At 31.1% G+C, this 23,177-nt stretch overlaps 1 protein-coding gene across 4 annotated transcripts in view; it reads left to right on the top strand.

Moving 5' to 3' along the window:
• Positions 1 to 23,177, top strand: part of LOC127702669 (protein MTSS 2-like) — a 73,875-nt gene that overhangs the window by 42,145 nt on the left and 8,553 nt on the right. For 2 of the 4 annotated variants that reach the window (XM_052206968.1, XM_052206965.1), the window contains exons 7-14: positions 7,856 to 8,013; positions 9,173 to 9,337; positions 10,255 to 10,395; positions 13,482 to 13,601; positions 18,276 to 18,687; positions 19,058 to 19,188; positions 20,591 to 20,695; positions 22,392 to 22,572. In XM_052206968.1, coding sequence (XP_052062928.1) covers positions 7,856 to 8,013; positions 9,173 to 9,337; positions 10,255 to 10,395; positions 13,482 to 13,601; positions 18,276 to 18,687; positions 19,058 to 19,188; positions 20,591 to 20,695; positions 22,392 to 22,572 — 1,413 coding nt within the window. The remainder of the gene's footprint in view (positions 1 to 7,855; positions 8,014 to 9,172; positions 9,338 to 10,254; positions 10,396 to 13,481; positions 13,602 to 18,275; positions 18,688 to 19,057; positions 19,189 to 20,590; positions 20,696 to 22,391; positions 22,573 to 23,177) is intronic. The other 2 variants (XM_052206967.1, XM_052206966.1) reach the window with 2 other exon arrangements.

Below are 23,177 nucleotides of genomic sequence, written 5' to 3'. Positions count from 1 at the left end.
TTATTGGTTATGATTTTTAAAATATTTTACTCAAAGTAAAATTCATTTTATCATATCAGTGCACTTAATTATAAATTTAATAGTATTTTTGTTAGTGTATAAATGTTAAGAAACTGCTTAAAAGCATAAATTATGCATTAGTCATACAAACTGTTAATTGCACCTACTTAACAGTACATAAATGTTATCATTCTTACTTTGAGGACCTATTTTTGATAATGTTGTAAACAAGTTTATTTCTAAGATTCTTAGTAATCTAAACTTTCTAGAGATGAAGATAAAGAAGGAAGTTATATGGACAGCAACCCCAGCATTTACAATTTATAATCCTCTTATAAACTGCGTTAGGATTGATGTTAGGGTTCTTGACAGTCACAACTTTTTATACAGGAAAAATATATGAAGGGCCCTTAAAAAAATATATACATGTTTCTGGCCTCCTGGCATAAACAAAAATATGGTTGGTAGTTTGGTAATATGATTTTATTTGAAAAATGTTTTACATAGACTTTATAGGGAAGTGTTCTGGACTTCATAGACTATATAGGCTAGTGTTCTGGACTTAAACCGTGCTAAACCAAAAATGTCAGGCCTGGGACATAAACAGTGTTTAACCAAAAATGTCCTTAAAATGTGTTAGGGAAAGCATGAAAATTTAGGGTAGGTAGGGAGGAAGGAAACATAATTATACTTCTTGGTTATTGAAGCATTAAAAATAATATGTTCTGTAGCTGAAAATAGAAAAAATTGAGTATTTAGGAGATAGTGTCCATCAACAATACTTCTGACTAGTTAGAGATGTACCAATAGGTTGACCTTTATCAAAACTCGTGTATACCTGGTTAGGATAACTGACCATAATGTTTTGTATAATGCCAATTGATCTAAAAGTTAAGGGCAGACTATTGTTAAAAGTATTACATGATGTTTATTTACCAAATGTCATTCCTTTCTATCACCAAGATTTATATCTTTAACATTAAAATAAATATTAATAATAAATAGTATAAGTCATTATACAATATAATCCAAGATTGAATATATATTCAATGGTCAGACACCCCTTAACCTGATATAGAGATTTAACTGTACCTATTATGTGGTAAGAATAATATTAATCAAGATTGAATCGAGTTATGAAATTCTGATAGATTATGATAAATAGGTGTTTAATATCCCTTTCATACCAGGTGATTAATTTCAATTTTCATTTTAAAAGTTAATGGCATTAATCAGCTATACTTTTAAGAAACAGAGAACAGTTAGGTTGAATGTACTTGAAAGTTGTAGTACAAATGTATCCCATATATTTTGTTAGATCAACTTTACTTTTAACATACTAAAGCTGATTTAGTTCTCTTTTTTTACCTTCAGATATACTTTGGGTAGACTTTTATTCTTATAAATCAGATTACGAAATCGTTAATCATTTTGGTCTACAAGATTGACAAATAACAACACTCATGTTGTGTAAAATGAAAATTAAGTATTATATAAGTAGATTTTTCCGATAAGAGATTGATATAGTTCAGAAAGATATCATGCACTTTATATGGAATTGATATTATAGTTTTCTGATTGTTTAAAACCACTGATGAATGCAGCATAGTGCAAGGCCATTTTTGTCCTTTGAATAAAATATTTATACAGGATTTGAAAAGATAGATTATGGAATTCTCAAGCTGGTTTGTATGTGATTTTACCTTCTTTCAGGCAAATTTTTCTTCTTAATCAATTAACTCAAAATTTGTCAGGCTGCACATACTTAGCTCAAGCAAAGATTTTTGTAAGGCATAATAAGGCCTTTTTCCATGAAGTAAAAATTGGGTCACATCCTTTTAAGTCCTATCAAAACCATTTAAGGTTATTCAGTTCATCTGGAATTTATGACCACAAACGTAATTTAATAAGATTATTGGACTTGTTATAGATTTAAGATTGAGTCATTTTCATATGATAATTACTGAAACTGGTCATTATGTAAGAGTAACTCTCTTTCTAGGTCAAATAGAATGTACTTGAAAACCTACTTCTACTTTGGAAACATGATTTTTATGAACCATTGTAGTAAATTATGTATGTATACACTTTCTCTCTGTTTGATACGTTTCGTGGTACGGGGTATTCTAGGATTAAGATTGAAATAATTTGGACTGGTGGAGAGAGAGAGAAAAAAAATGTAAAAAAACTAAGAAGAAAATCATGACAACTTATTAAAACTTATTTGAACCCCATATTTAGACTGTTAAAGTTCTTGGACAAAAAGAGGAAATATGACAAACATTTCTTTTGAAACTTTCAATCTTGGATATTTCTTTCTTCTTCAAATATTGCAATGCCGTTTATGTATTTGAAGACATTAAATGTCAAAAGTTTAGTGTTACATATTTGGTAGTGTAGAGCAATTTCAAATCTGGAGGCTTCAGTTTAAATCAGTCCTTGAGAATGCTTACAGGTCATGGTAAGATAAAGACCAGTTTACACATGTTAGTAACTCAGTTGAAAGTATGTTGACCTGTAGATATTTTTTGGTTATTTAGGTCATTAGGTTTTGTCTTGTTGACCTATACCCCATATTTTCTCTAATTCATATTTCAGAATAAGCCTTTAACACATGTTTAAATGTTTTATACAATCTGATCCAACATAAATTTATAATGGTACTCTATGCTGTGGAATTTTTCATCTTTATAACTACCTTTTATGACCTAAAAAGTTATTTGGAAAATTGCAACCAAATTACTGCAAAGTAAAAGTTGATATAAATTCTGTCATTATTACAATTGAAAAACAAAGGGAGATCAAAGATTGAAAGTTTCAAAAGAAAATTACAGCTAATGAGGGTAATTTGAGTGTCAAAAGTTTATTGTAACACAATTGGTGTTCCGGTGTTATAGGGTACAACTTTAAATCTCCAGGCTTCTGATAAATTGATAAGTCTGTGAGAATTCTCTTGGTCTCGGAAAGAAAGGATATTTGTAAATACTACTGTAGGTATAGTTTCAGAGGCTGATTTAGGGGGGGGGGGGGGGGGGGGGGGGCAGCCCACTGCCCCTCTTTTGGCTGCCCCCCTTCTGGAGCTTGGAGCTTCATATTTGATAAATGCATAGACTTTTTACAAGTATCAATCACAACATTGGCTTGCCAGGGGCCCCTTTTTTGAAAACCCTGGACCCACACCTGTGTCTGGTGTCATATGGCTATATTGTAGCATTAATATTTATGGGTAAGAATAAAAGTCCAACATACAGTCCTCAACAATAGAACCCAATATTATAGCCCATTTAGCTGGAAACTCAGAATACAATTATCTGTGTAGTGTACCACCTATCAACCAAAATTTCCAGACTGATTGAGAAAAATGTGTTTGGATTTAAGACTCAAGTAATTATTTCTTGGAAATGTGAACCTCTATCTTATCCATGTTTGATGTAATTATGGAGATATGATTGATGTTATATTGAAATTATCTTTCTTTATATAAACTGATAATTTTCTCATTAGGGAATAAATCTGTCTGATCCTTTAGTAGTGTCTATCGTAGGTGTTTAGATATACAATATAAATAGGATTTGTTCTGGTGTTAGAAAACAAAATTGGATTATTGGGAAAGATTGAAAATCCAGCTTTAAGTCTGATATAATGAAGGATTTTGAATAATATATAAGTTTAATGTTCCTTGTAAAAGACTTTCAAATCATGTTTTTCACAATCTGTGTGGAGGATATTTAATTTATACATGTCAAATGTTGTAATGTAGCAATTTTGACTTCTGAGGAATTAGCTCTCAATGCCTAAACTGAAATGAATATTTCAAAGTTTACAAAAATCTTTTGGATAGTAGTGTACTGGTAATACTAATTATACTCTGATGTAATATGTACCCTTTTCTGTTCTAAATTATGTAACTTGACGCACCTCAATATAAAACTATTTTAATGCTACATTTAAGCCTAAAGTCAACATAAACCCACAGTTTATAAATGTATAAAGGGAAGACTTGTTTTTTGAAAAATAAATTCTGAATTAGAAATGACTAGAAGTGGAATAATTTGTTTGAGATATACTATTTACTGTTATGATATTGATATTTCCTGGTGAATATTGACTCCCCATGCTGCATCAGTGGATATTGTCTTTTTACTTTTCATCAAGTAATCAATTCCCATGTAAATCCTGCATGTCAAACTCAGATCAATAATACTGGAAAAAAGTGTTCATTTCAAAACACTTGATCACTGATCAATTTCCCTGGTGTAGGTGTGTGGTAGCATCCTTATGGGGCTCAGTATGGGTTTTTCTGATATTATTTTAAATTATGGAATTGTATGCAAAAAATATTCTTGTAATATGAAATTGGCTGTTGGTTTTCTCTTTTGAATTGTTTAAGATATTGTTATTCCTGGTACTTTTAAAGCTTACTATACAGAATGGGTTTTGCTTATTGTTGAAGGCTGTACCTGTAATAATTCATATATTTGTCCTTTTGGTCTATGGGTAGTTGTCTCATTTGCAATCATATGTTTGCATCTCCTCATTTTATATTGAGTCATAAATGTCTTTGAAATGTAAAGAATTATATAATATACCATATAAGGAAGGGTTGTTTATTTATTGCCCTTTCCTTCACCTCTATCACCCTGCTGAGTCGCTCTGTAATTTTCGTATCATGGCTTTGAGACATGAGCTGATCTTATCAACACTTGACAATATCTGAGGAGAACTTATCAGCAACTTCTTAATGTGTGAGGAAACATTTTCAAGCTTGAGTTCGTCAAGCGTAAAACTGCGTAAGGGTGGGGGGAAAACCAGAAAAAGCATGATAAATAGATGATCAGGTTTTCTGTGTAAAGATGCAGTAAAATATCAACCGCTCAACACAATCTTTTCTGCTTGTTCTCTGTGCTCACTTGCCAAAAAGGTTCACATTGTGGCTGGTGGCTGATATTTGACGATGTCAATGTGCAGAAAACATATCTAATTTTTCTTTTTGTAAATTGAGGAATTTGATGTTAATGGCAGATCTATGAAGTGTCTGCTAAATGTATTCACAACTTGTTTTGACTCAGCTCTGCTAAATGTATTCACAGCTTGTTTTGACTCAGCTCTGCTAAATGTATTCACAACTTGTTTAGACTCAGCTCTGCTAAAGGTATTCACAACTTGTTTTGACTCGGCTCTGCTAAAATTCACAACTTGTTTTGACTCAGCTCTGCTAAATGTATTCACAACTTGTTTTGACTCAGCTCTGCTAAATGTATTCACAACTTGTTTTGACTCGGCTCTGCTTAAATTCACAACTTGTTTTGACTCTGCTCTGCTAAATGTATTCACAACTTGTTTTGACCTCGGCTCTGCTAAATGTATTCACAACTTGTTTTGACTAGGCTCTGCTAAATGTATTCACAACTTGTTTTGACTCGGCTCTGCTAAATGTATTCACAACTCGTTTTGACTCGGCTCTGCTAAAATTCACAACTTGTTTTGACTCGGCTCTGCTAAATGTATTCACAACTTGTTTGGACTCAGCTCTGCTAAATGTATTCACAACTTGTTTGGACTCGGCTCTGCTAAATGTATTCACAACTTGTTTTGACTCAGCTCTTCTAAATGTATTCACAACTTGTTTTGACTCGGCTCTGCTAAATGTATTCACAACTTGTTTTGACTCGGCTCTTCTAAATGTATTCACAACTTGTTTGGACTTGGCTCTGCTAAATGTATTCACAACTTGTTTTGACTCAGCTCTGCTAAATGTATTCACAACTTGTTTTGACTCGGCTCTGCTAAAATTCACAACTTGTTTTGACTCTGCTCTTCTAAATGTATTCACAACTTGTTTGGACTTGGCTCTGCTAAATGTATTCACAACTTGTTTGGACTCAGCTCTTCTAAATGTATTCACAACTTGTTTTGACTCCGCTCTGCTAAATGTATTCACAACTTGTTTGGATTCGGCTCTGCTAAATGTATTCACAACTTGTTTTGACTCGGCTCTGCTAAATGTATTCACAACTTGTTTTGACTCAGCTCTGCTAAATGTATTCACAACTTGTTTTGACTCAGCTATTTAGAGCTTGAAATATTGTACAAACATTTTTTTGTTGTTGAAAACTGTTTGTTGACATCTGATGTTTGTAGGAATTTGTGTTTTTGGGTTGCTGTCTTATTGATGTACACCCTACATCTCCTTTTACTCATACTGTTTACTTTATTACTTCCTTGAATGATGTCAGAAGATCTTAAGTAATTACCTAAGGATTCTGATTGACATCATGTTCTTAATATAGAAACATTTAATTAAATAATTCAAATAGTAGTTATTGAAAATCTTAAAATAGAACAAATCAATTTCCATAGTTTGGTCATGAGTTTGTAAAGATCATAGAAACTGTATTATTTCTAAAATTCTGTTATTTGAGAACAAAAATTGAACTTATGTCCTTTTAAGTGTAAATCTTGATAAGATATGTTTCCTTTTTTCCAAAGGGTGACACATTGTCCCTTGTAGAAAATACCACTGTTAATGATTGACTGATAATCCTATCTTGATTGATTTATTCATGCTAAAAATTGTCATTGTTAAATGTCCTTGAATGACTTTGCAAAACATGTAAGAAAAACCAGAAAATTTCTTTAAACTAGAATTGCTGGGATCATAGGGTGAAAAGAAAATTGATGTATACCCGGCCTAAACAACTGTATGCCAGGATCATTTATTAGTACGAAACATTGGGACATTGAAGTTTTATTGTTTAAACAGTTTAAAATTTAAAAATGCTTTTATTTTCTGGCAATTTTAAAAGTGATCTGCATTACATGAAATGTTTATCCCAATATATGATTAAGCTAGTTTTAATTTATATGTCTTGAGATGACCCATATTTTTCATGACAAGACAAAGTCAGCAGTTTTGTAGAAAAGTCACCTTTTCAATGAAAGTCAAAAGAAAAATGTTAATATTCACTCATAAATCTAATCTTGTCTATAAATATTTTCCCAAAACAAACTATTTAGCTACATTTGTAAACATTGTCTGAGATCTATAAACAAATACTTCAAAGTTGTTTGGTCTGTGGAGAGTAGATAAAAAGAAAAATATTGATTCAACAGTCGAATTTTGTTATCATTTTAGCACTTTATCTATCAGGAGTTAATTTTATGTAGTTATAACACTTTTAGAGAAGATATAGGCACAAAGGATAAGGGACACCCTTTTCTAGAATGTCTAAAAATAAGTCTTATAAAAATTGTATGTTTGTTTCCCTTGCTAGCCATCTGCTATTTTAAAAGCGGTTTGCATTTTACTAGCATTTTGAACTGTGTATATTGATTGGAGCTTTAGTTGATAGTGGTGTGTATATTAAAGTAAAGTCAATTCATATAACACTATCTACTATCATGGTGAGAAAAAGTAAAAATCTGTGCTATTGTCATTGCTATATAGTTATATGTGAAAAGTACATTTCTAAATATAGATTGTTTTGTCTAGTTTGTATATTTTGAATGTTGATTAGAATCTAGTTAGGTAAAATTTAATAAATTAGTTAATCGTGAAGTCTGAAGCTGTAAATGACTTTGAAAAATAAAGATAAAAAAATTAAATGGTTTTCTATCTTAAAGTTTGGGTGAATATTTAAAGACCTCACATGTTTATATATAATGAAATAAATTTTAAATACTCTATTTTTAAGCCAAATAAGGTTCCTAACACACACCCCGTAAGATTAATCTATATAGTTTCCATGATATTTCTTGAATCAGACATGTACTTAGAGAGTCCACAGAATAATGTGGTTGAAATTAATGTAAATTTATGCATTAACAATTCAGTTTCTTATGTTTTATCTTACAGGGAAATCAGACATCCAAACTAAATTAGATCATGCTATGAAAGATGTAACAGATAAATACATGATGTTAGAGGAAGCAGAAAAGTCAGCTGTAAGGACAGCACTGATTGAAGAGAGATCTAGATTCTGTTTGTTTATCAGTTGTCTTAGACCTTTTGTTGTAAGTTCACAAGTTCCAGGGTAACATTTAGAAGGGCAAAAACACAGATGAAAGCTGGCAAATCAAAAAGAAACAACGCTAACTCTAAAAATACAAATAATGGCCAAATTATAAAATAGTTGTATTAGCTGAAGCAGATGTCATTGGATTTGACAAATTGATATAAAATAAGGAGATGTTGTACGATTGCTGATGAGACCATTATCTTCCAGAGTCCAAATAGCATATATTTAAGAAAAAGTAGGTCACTCTATGTCCATCAATAAGCAAAATCCATTCTGTAAAGTCAGCTGTATAAGGCTCTGACATGAGATGCATTTTATAAATAAAAAACAACCCAACAAATTGAATAAAAAATTCCAAACAAATATAACAGATTCCAGTGACATATTATTCATTTTATTGCTTGTACTTGTGATAGTTTTATTTGATTCTAAACATCTTATTTTGTGCTGCAAGTTAAATAACACAGGGATGGAACTTATTAATCTGTTTACAGAAATTTCACCAACTTAACTATTTAACTTCAATCCATCTGTAATGATATTGATAGTTTATAAAATTTTATTTGACTATAGGCCTTTTGCCAGAATCTTTTACTGGAATGCACTGTGACCACAATAATGAGTTCAGACACTAGTTAGCTATAATATGTCTTTTCTTTTTATAATGATGTATCTTTGAGCATGTCATATGGAACTAGGAATAAAAAGAAAGGTCACAGACTAATGACATAATTACATTCCACAAGTCAGTCTTATGTAACCACAATTACTTTGTTACAATTATATAATGAATGATTGTGAAGCATACTCTACAATTAACATTATAAACTGAAAATGTTTGTTTATAATTAAAAAAAATGAGTTCATCAGTGCTTAATCAGAAACGTTGTTGATATTAAACAAGTATTATATATAAAATAGGTAATCAACAGGTATATCTCATAAAAAGTGGATTCATTTATTTGCTTTGTGGGGTTTCATGTGACTTTCAGGAAACTAGTAGGAGTACAGGATGAACAATAGGTCTTTGATACGTTTCTGACACACAATTTATCATGTATAATGTGAGCACCCTTTGAATTACTGATGAGATGTTATATTTGAGTATGGTAATGGGAATCAAGGTTCTAATTTATGAACTGTGTATTTTACAGGAGCATGAGCTTAGCTTACTAACAGAAATCACACATTTACAAGATATTACACACAGTTTGTGTTTAATGGCTGGTGAACCTAATACGCTACCATCTTCCAGTGAACAGATTATTATGGACATAAAAGGCTCAGATAGTACCAGTTTCTTTAACAACCTAAGTGGGGTAAGACATAGCCAGTGCAAAACAGAGACGAAGGATACCAAAGGGATATTCACACTTATAAGTAAAAAACAAATGGCTAAAAAACAAAAAACAAAACAGTATACAAAAAACAAAATAGAAAACAAAAGACTGAACAACATGAATCCCATCAAAAACCAGGAGTGATATTAGGTGCTCTGGAAGGTTAAGCAGATCCTGCTCCACATACAAGATACACTATGAAATAATGTGTAAAAAACCACCTCTGTAGTTTCTTGTGAGACTTGTCTCTAGTGTAGGGTGTTGTGGGTTAGATTCTATTTGCTGCTTCTCTGCTAATGAAGAAGTATTTAGGAGTAAGTGCAAAGACTGGTTGGCCAGGAGTCAGAATAAGGGGTCCTGGTAGGACGACATGTCTTCCTGCGCACTGTTACATTGTGAACTAGCACTTTAAAAATCCAGCTCAATATGTTGGTCTAGTACAAAGCAGGGTAAATATGCATATCACGTCAACATGTTGTTGTCCTGAATATGCACATAATTTGCCACGCAAAGTTAAACAGTCATCCATACTCATGTGTGAAAAATTGTTCCTGGATAATTGACTGTATATGTACATAGATATTAATTCAAAAAAACATAGAGTTACCTAATAAAACTTAAATAAGTTTTGTGTACTTTAAACATGCTATTGTTAAATGAGCAAATTGCCATAATCTTTAAATATTGAACTAAATGTACAGAACATGAAATTAAACAAAATATTGAAAAAATCAAACAGACATATGAAATTGCTAATTAAACAAATTAATGCAAACAACATAAAATGTCAACCTAAATATTTACTTAAAATTTATCTTGCACAAGTTATATTTTCTTCACATTTTCAAACAATTTTAGGAAACCAATCTTTACAATTTAGTAATTTTATTTAACAGCCAAGCCCTCCAAGTTCACCGAGTTCCATCGGTTCAAGAAAGTCCAGTATGTGCAGCATCAGTAGTATAAATAGTTCATCTAGTGGTTCAGTACAGTCGCACTCACCAAGTCATCATACCAGGAACCGTAACTCATTACAGGTTAGTTACAGACAGTTTGTCTGCTGCATAGAATCATGTATGCTGTAGGCCAAATATAATTCAGGAATTTCATCTTCCTTTTTGACTTAATTTGCTTCAAAATAATGGCTTTTTCCATTTAATGATATATTATATACCAGATATTGGCTTTACGGTCACTATATCAAGACAAAAGGGATCTGTTTCTATTTGTGATTAAGACAAAATTGAAGTAAAGGTTTTTTCCCATTTTAATAACTTTTCGAAGATTGAATATTATTCATGGAAGTAAACCACAATTGATTATAGTTGCTATGGCATCATTAAGGTAAAGAGATTTTAACAACTTTTGAGAAGATTTGTTTATGCCATTTATCCTTGATAAGTATAAAATGTAAAGATTTGAATGACCAAGCTGAGAAACTTGTAATAACATTGACATATCCTTATAATATGCTATTATTCTTAGATGAACATTATTCTCTGTATTTGCTGTTAAGCTGAACGCTAAAAAATAGGTATTATTATTCCGATTTACTGAAAGATTTAACATAGTATTGCCATCATAGTTCAATAGCAGTCAGATTAAGTACCAAATTTTCTGTCGGAATTAATTTTTTTTCACAATTTTCCAAATAAGAACTACTTAAATTGCATTTACTTTAAGCTATGAAGCCGATGAAGTGTTATAGTGTCTCCTAAATAGATTATGTATCTGTTTTGGGGACATGAAGGAAATAAATGTTTTCTCCAATAAGACAATTTTCTAATGTACATTCTGCAAAAGGAAAAAACAATTATATCTTGTCGTAAATCTTTTTGTGTAACATGAAATAATCACATAGAAAGTATCTTAAGCTATTTATGGCTGAACAAATATCCTGAATAACTCATCATAAAAATGGTGGATTTTCTATAAAAACATCTGTTTTGGAAACCGATCAATACAATCTGTGACAAGTGTCTTTATTGTTAAGATGGAATTAAATAAGTTAATACTACATATTGTAGTCAGTTGGTAAATTAAAAAGTCTTTGCTGTTAAATCTTTGTAAAACAGCTCGTGAGAGTTCACTGATAGTCCATCAGGAATGAATTAAATTAAATAAAAGTTCAAGGTTATAATTCAAAATAACATAGTAATCCTCTATGAAACCCATCTTTTAGATTCAATTATTAAGAATTATTTTTCGAATCAGGAATGTTTTTGGTCCCCATTCTAAGAAATGTTGAACTTGTAGATTTTTAATTCTGTTTATGTTGTGACAAATTTGTTGCAATTATTGTAATAAAATTAAAAGAATAATGTGCATTATTGATAGTATTTGTACATGACAACGCAAGGCATTAGATATTTTAAGCCCCTGCCGTCACCAGAGGGGTCATCAAATGTAACCCTTGTCCGTCGGTACGTACGTCCCTAAATTGGTTTCCGTTCTCTAACTTAAGTTTACCTCAACCAAATCTTATGAAACTTACACACAATGCTTATTACCACAAAACACAGATCAAGTTTGAATTTGGTGGCGTCACCTTAACCGTACTCGAGTTATGCTCCTTTGTAGTGTTGTTGCAAGCTGGGGCATCATCTGTGTCCCATGGACACATTCTCCTTTTATTTTAGATTAACATAATCCTTTTTCATGGGACACATTCTCCTTTTATTTTAAATTAACATCATCCTTTTTAAAAAAAAACAACTGCCGTCTGAAAGTTTGTTATTGATATTAGTTAATATGGAAAAGATTTGATTATCTTGTTGGATATAATAAAGAAGTAATAATATATTTATACTCATGTAAATTTGAAGTAACATATGAAGTTCATAATCAATAAGTGACTAAGTGTATACATCTTACATGTATTAAAAAAGATCAGTTATGTAAGAAACTTGTATATGATTACTATCAGTATGCTACTGAACATATGTGCTTTTATATGAATTTGCTGGTCACATGAAGTGTTTGCAGAGAAAATTGCTGAAAGTCTTAAAATCCTTTGATAAGATTGAATAGTTTAAACATTGCTCAGGTTCTACTTTTCTTCTCTTCATACTGTTCAGTATTACACAATATATGCATTGTGTTATCATGTATCAAGTTCACATATTTTGTTGGAAAAGATTATCAAGTCTTCAGACAGCTAAACTTTATCAATGATCTTAAAATTTGTGGTAAATTAGATATTTTCATAGGAGATACATAATTGTAAAATCAATGCTGGTGTATGCTACATTAATTTCTTACTATAACAATGCTAAAACATAACTTGATGGACAAGTTACTGTAGATTCATTATTATTTGTGGGATACATATTTTTATGGATTTTATGGCTATCTGTAATCCACCAATTTAAATGTTGAACGAATAACAAATTTTCTATATTCTTGTATGCTCACTTTGGGAAAATTTTGAATTCAAATATCCTTGAAAATACAATTTTTCCTCAATCCATAAAAATTGAAACCAACGAAAAAGGAATCAACAGTATTATATGAAGATTATTTTATTTTGAAAAGATATCTACTTTATGTAGCTATTTATTGTCATATATACATGTTTTGTGTTAACATATTTGGGAGAAGACTCCATTCTTTATTTTATACTTATTTCATGCATGTTTTACTTCAACTATTTTATTTTCATAATCTGTTCATCTTGTAACATAAACAAGCATGAATTTCAGTTTACATTGAAAAGTATTTTCCTCATGTAGTATTCAACACCTAAGCCTCAACCCTTAGTGGAATGTTGCATCTTATATTATGAAAGATTCCTGCTTTAAAGTCAGAAATGAGATTTGAGTTTTAAGCTTGGTCAAGTTTTTAAAAAAAAAAAGGGGGGAGAAATTGAATAGATTCATGAATTGTTTGCACAAAAATTATGAGTTAGGTGTGTAGTTGATATTTAGTAGTTATGTAGATGTATTTTACCATGTTGCTTTTTCTAAATTTTTGATTGTTTTATATTTTTAGAGAAAATTTCCTTTATGTCTCATAGATTATTTGGAAAATATATTGTAAATTTTAGAGGAAAATTCTTTTGATCTTTATTTTTCTCTTCAGTCTTAATTTTTGGCATGAATTTTGTCTTGTTTTTTCTTGGTAGCAATTTCCCATGGGTACAATACGCTTACAAAGCGTTTCATCACAGGACTCGGGATTCACTTCTCAAGATACATTGTTTCAGCGACCAGTCACCCCATCGTCACTTAATATTAGACAGAAGGTAGGAACCATGTAACCTCTCCCAAACTTCACAATATTGTCTTGTTTTGCATGCAGCCACATGTAGCTATAGTGAATGTAGATAATATGTCCAAGCATATAACTGTAGTTTTAGTTAGTTGTATTTTTATGTATCCCTGCACTTGCTATTACAATTGTATTTTTCACTAATATTTTTATGCCCCCGCCATAGCGGAGGGGGCATTAAGTTTTACCCTTGTCCGTACGTACCTACATGTTCCCAAAGTTGGTTTCCGTTCTCTAACATTAGTTTGCCTCAACCAAATGTTATGAAACTTATACAAAATGCTTATTACCACAAAACACAGATCACTTTGAATTTTTTATACGACCGCAAAAATTTTTGCGGTCGTATATTGGTATGACGTTGGCGTCGTAGTCGTCGTCCGAAGACACATTAGTTTTCGCAATCTAACTTTAGTTTAAGTGAATGGATTTCTATGAAATTTTACCATAAGGTTCATTACCACAAAAGGAAGGTTGGGATTGATTTTGGGGGTTATGGTACCAACAGTTAAGGAATTAGGGGCCAAAAATAAGCATTTTTGTAACTTCCAGACAATAACTTGTGTGTAAGTGTATGGATCCCTCTGACATTGTACCACAAGGTTCCATATCACAAAGGGAAGGCTGGAATTGATTTTGGGGGTAATTGCCTCAAAATTTTTAGGAATTAGGGGCCAAAAAAGGGGCCAAAAATAAGCATTTTTCTAGTTTCATGACAATAACTTGTGTGTAAGTGTTTGGATATTTCTGAAATTGTACTACAAGGTTCCATATCACAAAGGGAAAGCTGGGTTTGAGTTTGGGGGTAATTGCCCTAAATGTTTAGGAATTTGGGGCCAAAAAGGGGCTAAAAAACACATTTTTCTAGTTTCCAGACAATAACTTGTGTTCAAGTGTATGGATCTCTCTGAAATTGTACTGCAAGGTACCATACCACAAAGGGAAGGCTAGGATTGAGTTTGGGGGTGATGAATCATAAGGGGGTTCAAAAAATTTGGGGGGGGGGGGGGATTTTTTTTCCTTTTTATTCTTTTTTTCCGTTTTTTTTTTTCTTTAAAATTTTCCATTTTAAGTTGGTTATTTCTGATTTATATTTAAAAGCAAATAATAATGATATGGTAGGAGATACACACAAAACAGGATGTGTAAATTATATTATAAGTATTGTGCAATAGCAAGAAATTTTCAATTGCACAGTATTGCACAATAGCAAGAAATCTTCAATTGCACAGTATTGCGCAATAGCAAGAAATCTTCAATTGCACAGTATTGCGCAATAGCAAGAAATATCCAATAGCACAATATTGCGCAATAGCAAGAAATTGTCAATTGTACAGTATTGTGCAATAGCAAGAAACATTCAATTGCACAGTATTGTGCAAAAGAAGATACTTCGTATAAATTGCTTATTTCTTGACCAATTTCAATGGGGTTTTATTCTTGAATTCTTGGGGTTCTTTAATATGCTGAATCTAACCGTGTATTAAGTTTTTGGATTTTGGGCCCTGTTTTAAATTTGTCCACATTGAGGTCCAAAGGGTCCAAAATTAAACTTTGTTTGATTTCATCAAAAATTGAATTATTGGGGTTCTTTGATATGCCGAATCTAACCGTGTATTTAGATTCTTAATTTTTGGTTCCGTTTTCAAATTGGTCTACATTAAGGTCCAAAGGGTCCAAAATTAAACTTAGTTTGATTGTAACAAAAATTGAATTCTTAGGGTTCTTTGATATGCTGAATCTAAAAATGTATTTAGATTTTTGATTATGGGCCCAGTTTTCAAGTTGGTCCAAATCGGGGTCCAAAATTAAACTTTGTTTGATTTCAACAAAAATTGAATATATGGGGTTCTTTGATATGCTGAATCTAACCATGTATTTAGATTTTTGATTTTTGGGCCCCGTTATCAACTTTGTCCACATTGAGGTCAAAAGGGTCCAAAATTAAACTTTTGTTTGATTTCATCAAAAATTGAATTCTTGGGGTTCTTTGATATGCTGAATCTAACCATGTATTTAGATTTTGGATATTGGACCATAATAGGTGAATGTCCAATTTAAAAAATTTTTAAGTTCTTAGACCACATTCATACTGTGTCAGAAACCTATGCTGTGTCAAATATTTAATCACAATCCAAATTCAGAGCTGTATCAAGCTTGAATGTTGTGTCCATACTTACCCCAACTGTTCAGGGTTCGACCTCTGCGGTCGTATCAAGCTGCGCCCTGCGGAGCATTTTATTAAATAATGACTTTAGAAGGCAGAATTTTCATCATGTATCAATGAGAAAAGACATGATACAAATGTCAAGTATATAACAAAATATAGATAACATGACCCCATGAGTGACCATCATCTTTTGAAGACCGCACAACACAGTCGCATCTCTTGGGGTTTACGTCAATGTAATAGCCACACAACAACAAAAGTAACCAAAAGACATCTAGAGAGCTACAGTCTTCAACAAAAGACATCTAGAGGGCAACAGTCCAACAAAAGACATATAGAGGGCAACAGTCCAACAAAAGACATTTAGAGGGCAACAGTCTTCAACAAAAGACATCTAGAGGGCAACATTTTTCAACAAAAGACATCTTGAGGGCAACAGTCTTCAACAAAAGACATCTAAAGGGCAACAGTTTTCAACAAAAGACATCTAGAGGGCAACAGTCTTCAACAAAAGACATCTAGAGGGCAACAGTTTTCAACAAAAGACATATGTCTATGCAATATGTAAAGCTATGAATCTTCCTGGGTATAAAAGTTGTAAAAGATTTAAACAAGCAATCAAAGATCTGCCTTCAACAATTTAGTTTTCCATATAACAAAAAACATTAAGTAGATATGACATAAGACAATATCTGATGAGATTTCTGACTTGAGACAGGTCCATGAATATGTGGTGGTGTTAAACAAGTTGTTTGATATCTTCAAAAAGGGGCAATCTTTCATGCTGGGTAGAAAAATGGAAAGTATGAAAAAATGAGCCTTTACAGACTAGTGGTTTTATTCTGATTAGTTATACTCAAAGTCAATGATATACATTACACCCTTAAAATTGGTAGATTATAATCTTAAATATTTGATTATGCACAATGATTACATGAATAAAAGATATGCGTATCCTTCAATGAGAAAGCAACAAAATGACAAAAACAATGCTAAAGACCTTTGGGATATGATCAGTTGTAAGCAGTTGTAAAAAGAATCATATGGGTAAAAAATAATCTATATGTATTAGACTTATTGAATTTCAATGAATAAACAAAAATGGAAAAGAGAAAAACATCATAAGCAAACCTCATTTTTGCTGAAGTCTGGGAAAATAGCCTTATTTCCTAGTGAACAAAATATGACCATATTTTTTATACATGCAGTATTCTATATATTTTTTGTATTATGAGGCATTAACTGATTTTCAACATACTATCTACATAGGTCAGGAATTTTAAAGCCTTGTTTTATTGCTTTCAAACTGTTGGCTTAAGCTATAACAAACCTGTGTATAATGTCAGCATGAAATTGGAATGGAGTTTTCTCCCTTTGATTGGGTTTAACCTTATCTGAAACTTCAAAGCTTTTTTCTTTGATTTAACATAGCATTTACTTAATGGCATACTCTATGGGTTTCGTCTTCAATCTGTCTTTTTATGGAACAAATACATGATATGCTGAGCAATCACAGTTTTCAAATATGTTAAAAAGGTTATATTTATACTTCAACAATGATTTTCATCTTCCATTCTTATTATCAGGTTACAATATTGCAACTATTTGTTTACATTTTACCAACATATTTTTACCCCAAAATGGCACATGTACTGAGAATAAAATTGTATGGGACTCCTGATTGGATGATACAGGGTTGAAGACTTATCAATTTAGGTTTAAAATTCCAGAAAATTTAATTTATATTTTACTACGAAGTGTAAAAAATTTATTCATTGTATTAACCAATGAAATTTGTCTTTTCTATTTAGTGCAAAAATTGGAAGCATCCATTCAAATGTATTTAAGGTCAAATTTTTACCCAAGTTCAAATACTTTTTTTTGCTGCATTACTACTCTTGACATTTATAGGCAGCAATTTCTACCAATTCTTTCTGGTTTGTTTATTCTTTTTTAATAAAGAAATAAAATTTTGAACACCACTGGTAACCCACAAAAATACATTTCAGATAACTGTACTCTTGTAACCATCAGTAACAATGTAGAAGTATATATTTAAGCTGGACAACTGTTACTTCAGAAGCATAATTCAACCTTACTAGTACATGTATATGTCTTATCAAAATCTGATGTTTGTTGATATATTATCTACCTTTTCTCTAGCAGTAATCATTCTAAAATTAGTATTATAATGAAATATAAATTTTTGGAACTATTAACTTTTTAGTACAATGAGAAATTAAATTGTCAGAAATGTTTTTGCTTTAATCAAAGATGCCCCATATACCTAGCTTCATAAATCATTATTGAAATTATGGTTTCAAAATTTTGAAGAAATGCTTTTTTAGTTAAGATGAAAAGGTAGTACAGTAGTTTTTGAAGCCAAATATTTCCCTTAAGAACTAACAGTAAAACAATTTTTTTAGCAGTCTCCTTACCACTTAAAAAGATAATTAACTCTAAATCTTGTCTCTTCAGGATGGTGACAGTGCTAGTATAGGTGGCCATTCTGATACTGCGGATTCTTCATCATCAACGCCATCTGATAATACACCATCTGCTAGTTCTACATGGACAAACTGGCCAAATCAACCAATTACCACAAAGGCTGACACCAACATCAGACCACACACAATATCCTCTGCATATGAGAAAAATCATAACAGACCTGCTTTGTCTGCACAGTTGTTTGAACCTCCGCCACAGGAGAGTGCTGAAGACGAGGAAGTTCAAATGAGACATCCACATAAGAAGAAGACCTATAGTATAGCAGATACACCATATACACGTCCCCCTTCAGCTTCAATTAACAAAATGCAACCCGTACTTCCTCCGCTGGCACCAAAACCAAAAGTTAAAGCAGTAGCACCTCCAAAAATCCCATTATCAGGTATTTGTTATTCACTTACAGGTTAAATGAGTCAACAAAATGTCCAATGCAGTTTTAACACCAGCAGCTTAATGTAATTTGTAAATATTGCCAGGCCTTTCTTGTATGTGCAACAATTCTTATCAAACCTTTCAAGCTTGTCCTTTTTCCCCAAAATTTACTGAAATTAAGCAAATGGTAATTTTGTGAAAATTGAAGATATTAAATATCCTGTTTACAATGTTTTGATCTTGTCCAAAAAGTTTAAAAGATGGATTTTTTTGGTGGACCATTTGAACATATACTTGTAAACAATATTTAGCTATTATGAAAATTCTATCAGTCTTTCGTCAGTAGAAAATCCAAATAAATAAACATTTTTTTAACTCAGATGCTGAGCAGCCAGCTTATGTGAATCTGACCGATCTTGCCAACATGGAGAAGGATCGCCAAAGAGAACAGAGTACAGACAGTGACAGAACACCAACAGATAAAAGTCCTCCTGACACAGCTCCAATACAGGTAGAAAACCAAGTACAAATCTTATAATATTTTTACTAGAGTGGGCTTTTTTTTTTTATTTCAATGAATTATTAAAAAAAGAGAAGTGAAGTGAGAAATTTAAGGTAATCAAGATTTTGATTAATAAACTAATTTAGGAAAAATAATGCTTAGTTGCAACAAGTTCTTTAGGATCTTATGAAAAATGTTTTTTTGAGAATTTTGATTTAATTATTAAATGATTAATTCTTGTTGTCTATAATAATGTCCTCATGGACTATGTTTATTGATATCAAATGTTTAAGGTTCTTCATTCTGAGTTTTATTTACTAGTATAATACATATTTGCATGTTACAAATTCTCATTAAAAAGTTTTGATTTCAAGCATATAGTATTTGATAATTAGTTAAAATCCTTAAATGATATTCGGACAATATATATAGATATTATTCAGTATAATTTGTATATATATATCATTTATTTATCTTAATTTGTACTATGCTTGTTTTCGTTATATGTATAGTTATATACTATACTTGAAATATAGAGCTAGAAATTTTTATTCTGAAACTTTTGCCAGCATAAAAGATTTATTTTCTTATGCATACAAAATCAACCAGTGCTTTCAATGCATACTTTGCTTTGCAAAAGTTAGAACAAAGGGAGATAATTGTTTTAAAATATAATGATTTTATTGCTTATATATTTTGTTATGTTTTTTTTTTTACTTTTATTTTGCATCATTTTTTGCATGACTTGTTGTAAATAACCTATTTATAAGCTTATTAAAAATCTCAGACCAGTTATATGAAATATTTATAAAGACTAAGAAATCCTGTAGAAAAGGCAAAGTATTAATAAAACATTTATTTAGCATCCAAAATTATTTTAGCAAGTAAGGACTTTACAGACAATAACAACTTACTTGGTTGGACACAGTTTTGAGTGACAAGTCAGTCACCATCAAAACTTCTTTAGAAATCTTAGATGCACTGTTTAAATGAAATATTTACAAGATGAGAGAAGATATTAATTGTCACTTTAAATATCTTGCTGAAGACCTAAATGAATGATTGATACACATGTTTAGATAATTTTAGATACTTTCTAGTTACTTTCCTTCCAAATATTTTCATCCAAACACATAAGTAACATGCCCCCATAAGATAGTAAATCAATCTTTTGTACAATTGTACTTTCATCTGTTGACCTGCTATAGATTAGTTTACCCTATAATTCCACAATATTCGACTAATTCTTCTAATAAAGTCATAATGTTGCAGTTTAGCAGTGATTTGTGAAAAAACCAAGTAGATCAATTTATAACGAAAAAAAAAAAACCCATAAAAATAGTCTGGTTTGAGATTTTCATTTGAGTATTTGTTGACTAATGTACTCTTGCTTTCTTTCTGTGTGCCACAGTCCGGGTTACCCATGGACCTGGAGGAAGCTATCAAAGATCTTGATACATGTACTGCCGCATTACATACAGAATTTGAAACTGTTGAATTGAGGAAAGGGATGAAGGCAAGGGAATCCTGTAGATTTAGTTATGAAAATGTCTTATTCACAGATGAATATGGTTGTTTTCCTTTTTCTAAACAATGAAGGCAGATTGTTTTAAGAGCAAACAAATAATAGTGATTCATACATGTACATATGTATTAAAATTCACTATGAAGCCATGATTTGTAATCAATTTATGTTCACAAATTTCTGTAGAGAAATGGACTTATAATTAATGCTGAATTGGGTTACTTCTTAAATTTAAGGATTAATTACCTTTAACGAAAACATTAAAGTTATTTGAATTAATTCAAAAGCCATATGTTCATGACGATAATAAATACTTAATTAGACGACATTTATTGACATATGTGTTGATCGGTGCTTTGCAAACTTTTATAGTATTTCTAACAAAAACATTGAAGCATTAATTGTCCTGTTCTTTCTGGATAGGTTAATTCCTGAAATAATGTGTGCTTTCCATTTAGTAATAGATTTATTAAATATTTATTAAAAAATTTGTCCAGGCATTATGTTATTAAAAGTTAATAAACTTAGCTGAGAATTAAGCAAGGAAAGAGTTAGCACATTCTGTTTACTTAAGCAAAAAAGCAAAATGACTTGATTTACCCTGGTCCTCTAAGTAAGGTTTTATTTTTGACTTGTTAGTAACTTTTTCTTAAGTTTGGTAAACTTTGTTTCAGTGCTGATTCAGCATCAATACTATTTTATCAGTTGTTATGAATTCTTTGGTTATCTTCCCTGAAGTTTCTTTCTTTTTCTTTTCTTTTTATTAGTGCTCTGGGCTCATTCTTGAAAATGACACACATAACCATATTCACCTTTGAATAAGCTATGTCTTTGATTCTGTATTTTCATTATATTTATACATTTTACATACTATAAACTAGCTTAGCAGTAGATTTCCTCTTGTTTGTAATTTGTTACTTGCATTTGAATGTTGTAGCTTTTTTAAATTTAGTTTATTTTGCATATATATTTATTCAAGAGATTATGTTTTATGCATAAGAAATAGCATATAGTATATTTATTCAGTAGCTAGTTCACAAGCATATGTTTTAGCAGTACACTTCCCAAAGCTTTCTTTACATTAAGAAAATATCCTGTTTTAGTTACATTACAAATTGCATGGATTTTATTTAAACGATTGATTGATTGATTGATGGTTGTTAAATGTCCTTATTTAAAGGAAGATCTGATAACTTTGCCATCAAAAAGGAAAGAAAAGAAATTAATAGTGAAACACTGACCGTGCAAGATCCTCCTGGGAAGTCAAGGTTGTTAAACACCCTGTAGTTATAGTTTGAATGAGAAACTTATAGAGGTTACATTTTTGTTTTATCCAGCAACTAAAACTTCAGCAATATAACTGCATGTTAATAATGCTACCAACCACCAAAAAAACCATGAATAATACATTTTGTTTGATCTTGCAACTTAGAGTAACGAGAAGAATATCTAAGCAATGTAACTGCATGTTTATCAGAGACATTATCATATACCACCAAAACTCTACATAACACTGAGTATTTAGTGAGTAATATTTAATCAGACTCATGTAATAAGAATTTAACTATTTATTACATAACAGATAAATGCTAACATATTATAAAGTTAGAGCTTTTTAGAGAAAACAAAAAGTAAGGAAATTTTGATTTGAGTACAGAGAGTTGATGTTCTTTTATATTTTTTGCAGAGAAAGCAGAATTCAATGGAGCTGGCTAAAGCTATCCAGGAACTAGAAGCTAGTACTGCAGCGTTACAGTGTAATTATGAGACATCCAGTAATGCCAGTCAACACTCACTACAGTGCTCCAGTGGATATGGTACCATGAACAGTACTCCATCAAGTTCCGAAGATACTATTGCTACTGGGGGTTAGTATATTACTTACAAGAGAAAGGGCAATTTGATTTAAGGCTGTACTAGTAGAATTATTTTATTTATTTTCATTGCCAGTTTTGAAAGGAACTGAGAATCTCCAAACATAATTTGACTAACAAGTTGTGTCTGCTGTCTAAGAAAGAACAAATGAAGTTTTCAGTGCATTGATCCCAAATTTATTCATAACAAATTAAAAAGTTTTTTATTGTAAGATTTGCTTTTGAATATCAAACAACTTCTTATTAATCAGTACGTTTTATGTTTTCATTGTATCTAATATGAGTTTTGATTGATCACATATGCTAATAAATGATTGTTAATACTAAACTATGGACTACATAACTGCATTGATTTCCATTTTTTGTCAGGAGCAAAACTTATCTAAATTTAGAAGTAAAAAATTTTAAAAAGGGATACATAATTATTCCTGTTAATGTTGTTTGGTCCAGATTATGCATGGGATATATGTCACTGGACATTAAGTAAGCAACAATCAAATCAGACCTGTTAAATGTTGAACCATCACTAAAAGGTGGGATTTTTGCAAAAGAAGGCCATTTTTGATGAGTTGAAGAATCATGCATGAAAAAAGTAATTT

Source organism: Mytilus californianus, unplaced genomic scaffold (genome assembly GCF_021869535.1).
Source record: "Mytilus californianus isolate M0D057914Y unplaced genomic scaffold, xbMytCali1.0.p SCAF_5, whole genome shotgun sequence".
Taxonomy (NCBI): domain Eukaryota; kingdom Metazoa; phylum Mollusca; class Bivalvia; order Mytilida; family Mytilidae; genus Mytilus; species Mytilus californianus.
Note: the sequence above shows the minus strand (reverse complement) of the source record. Positions and strands in the feature narration are given on the sequence as shown.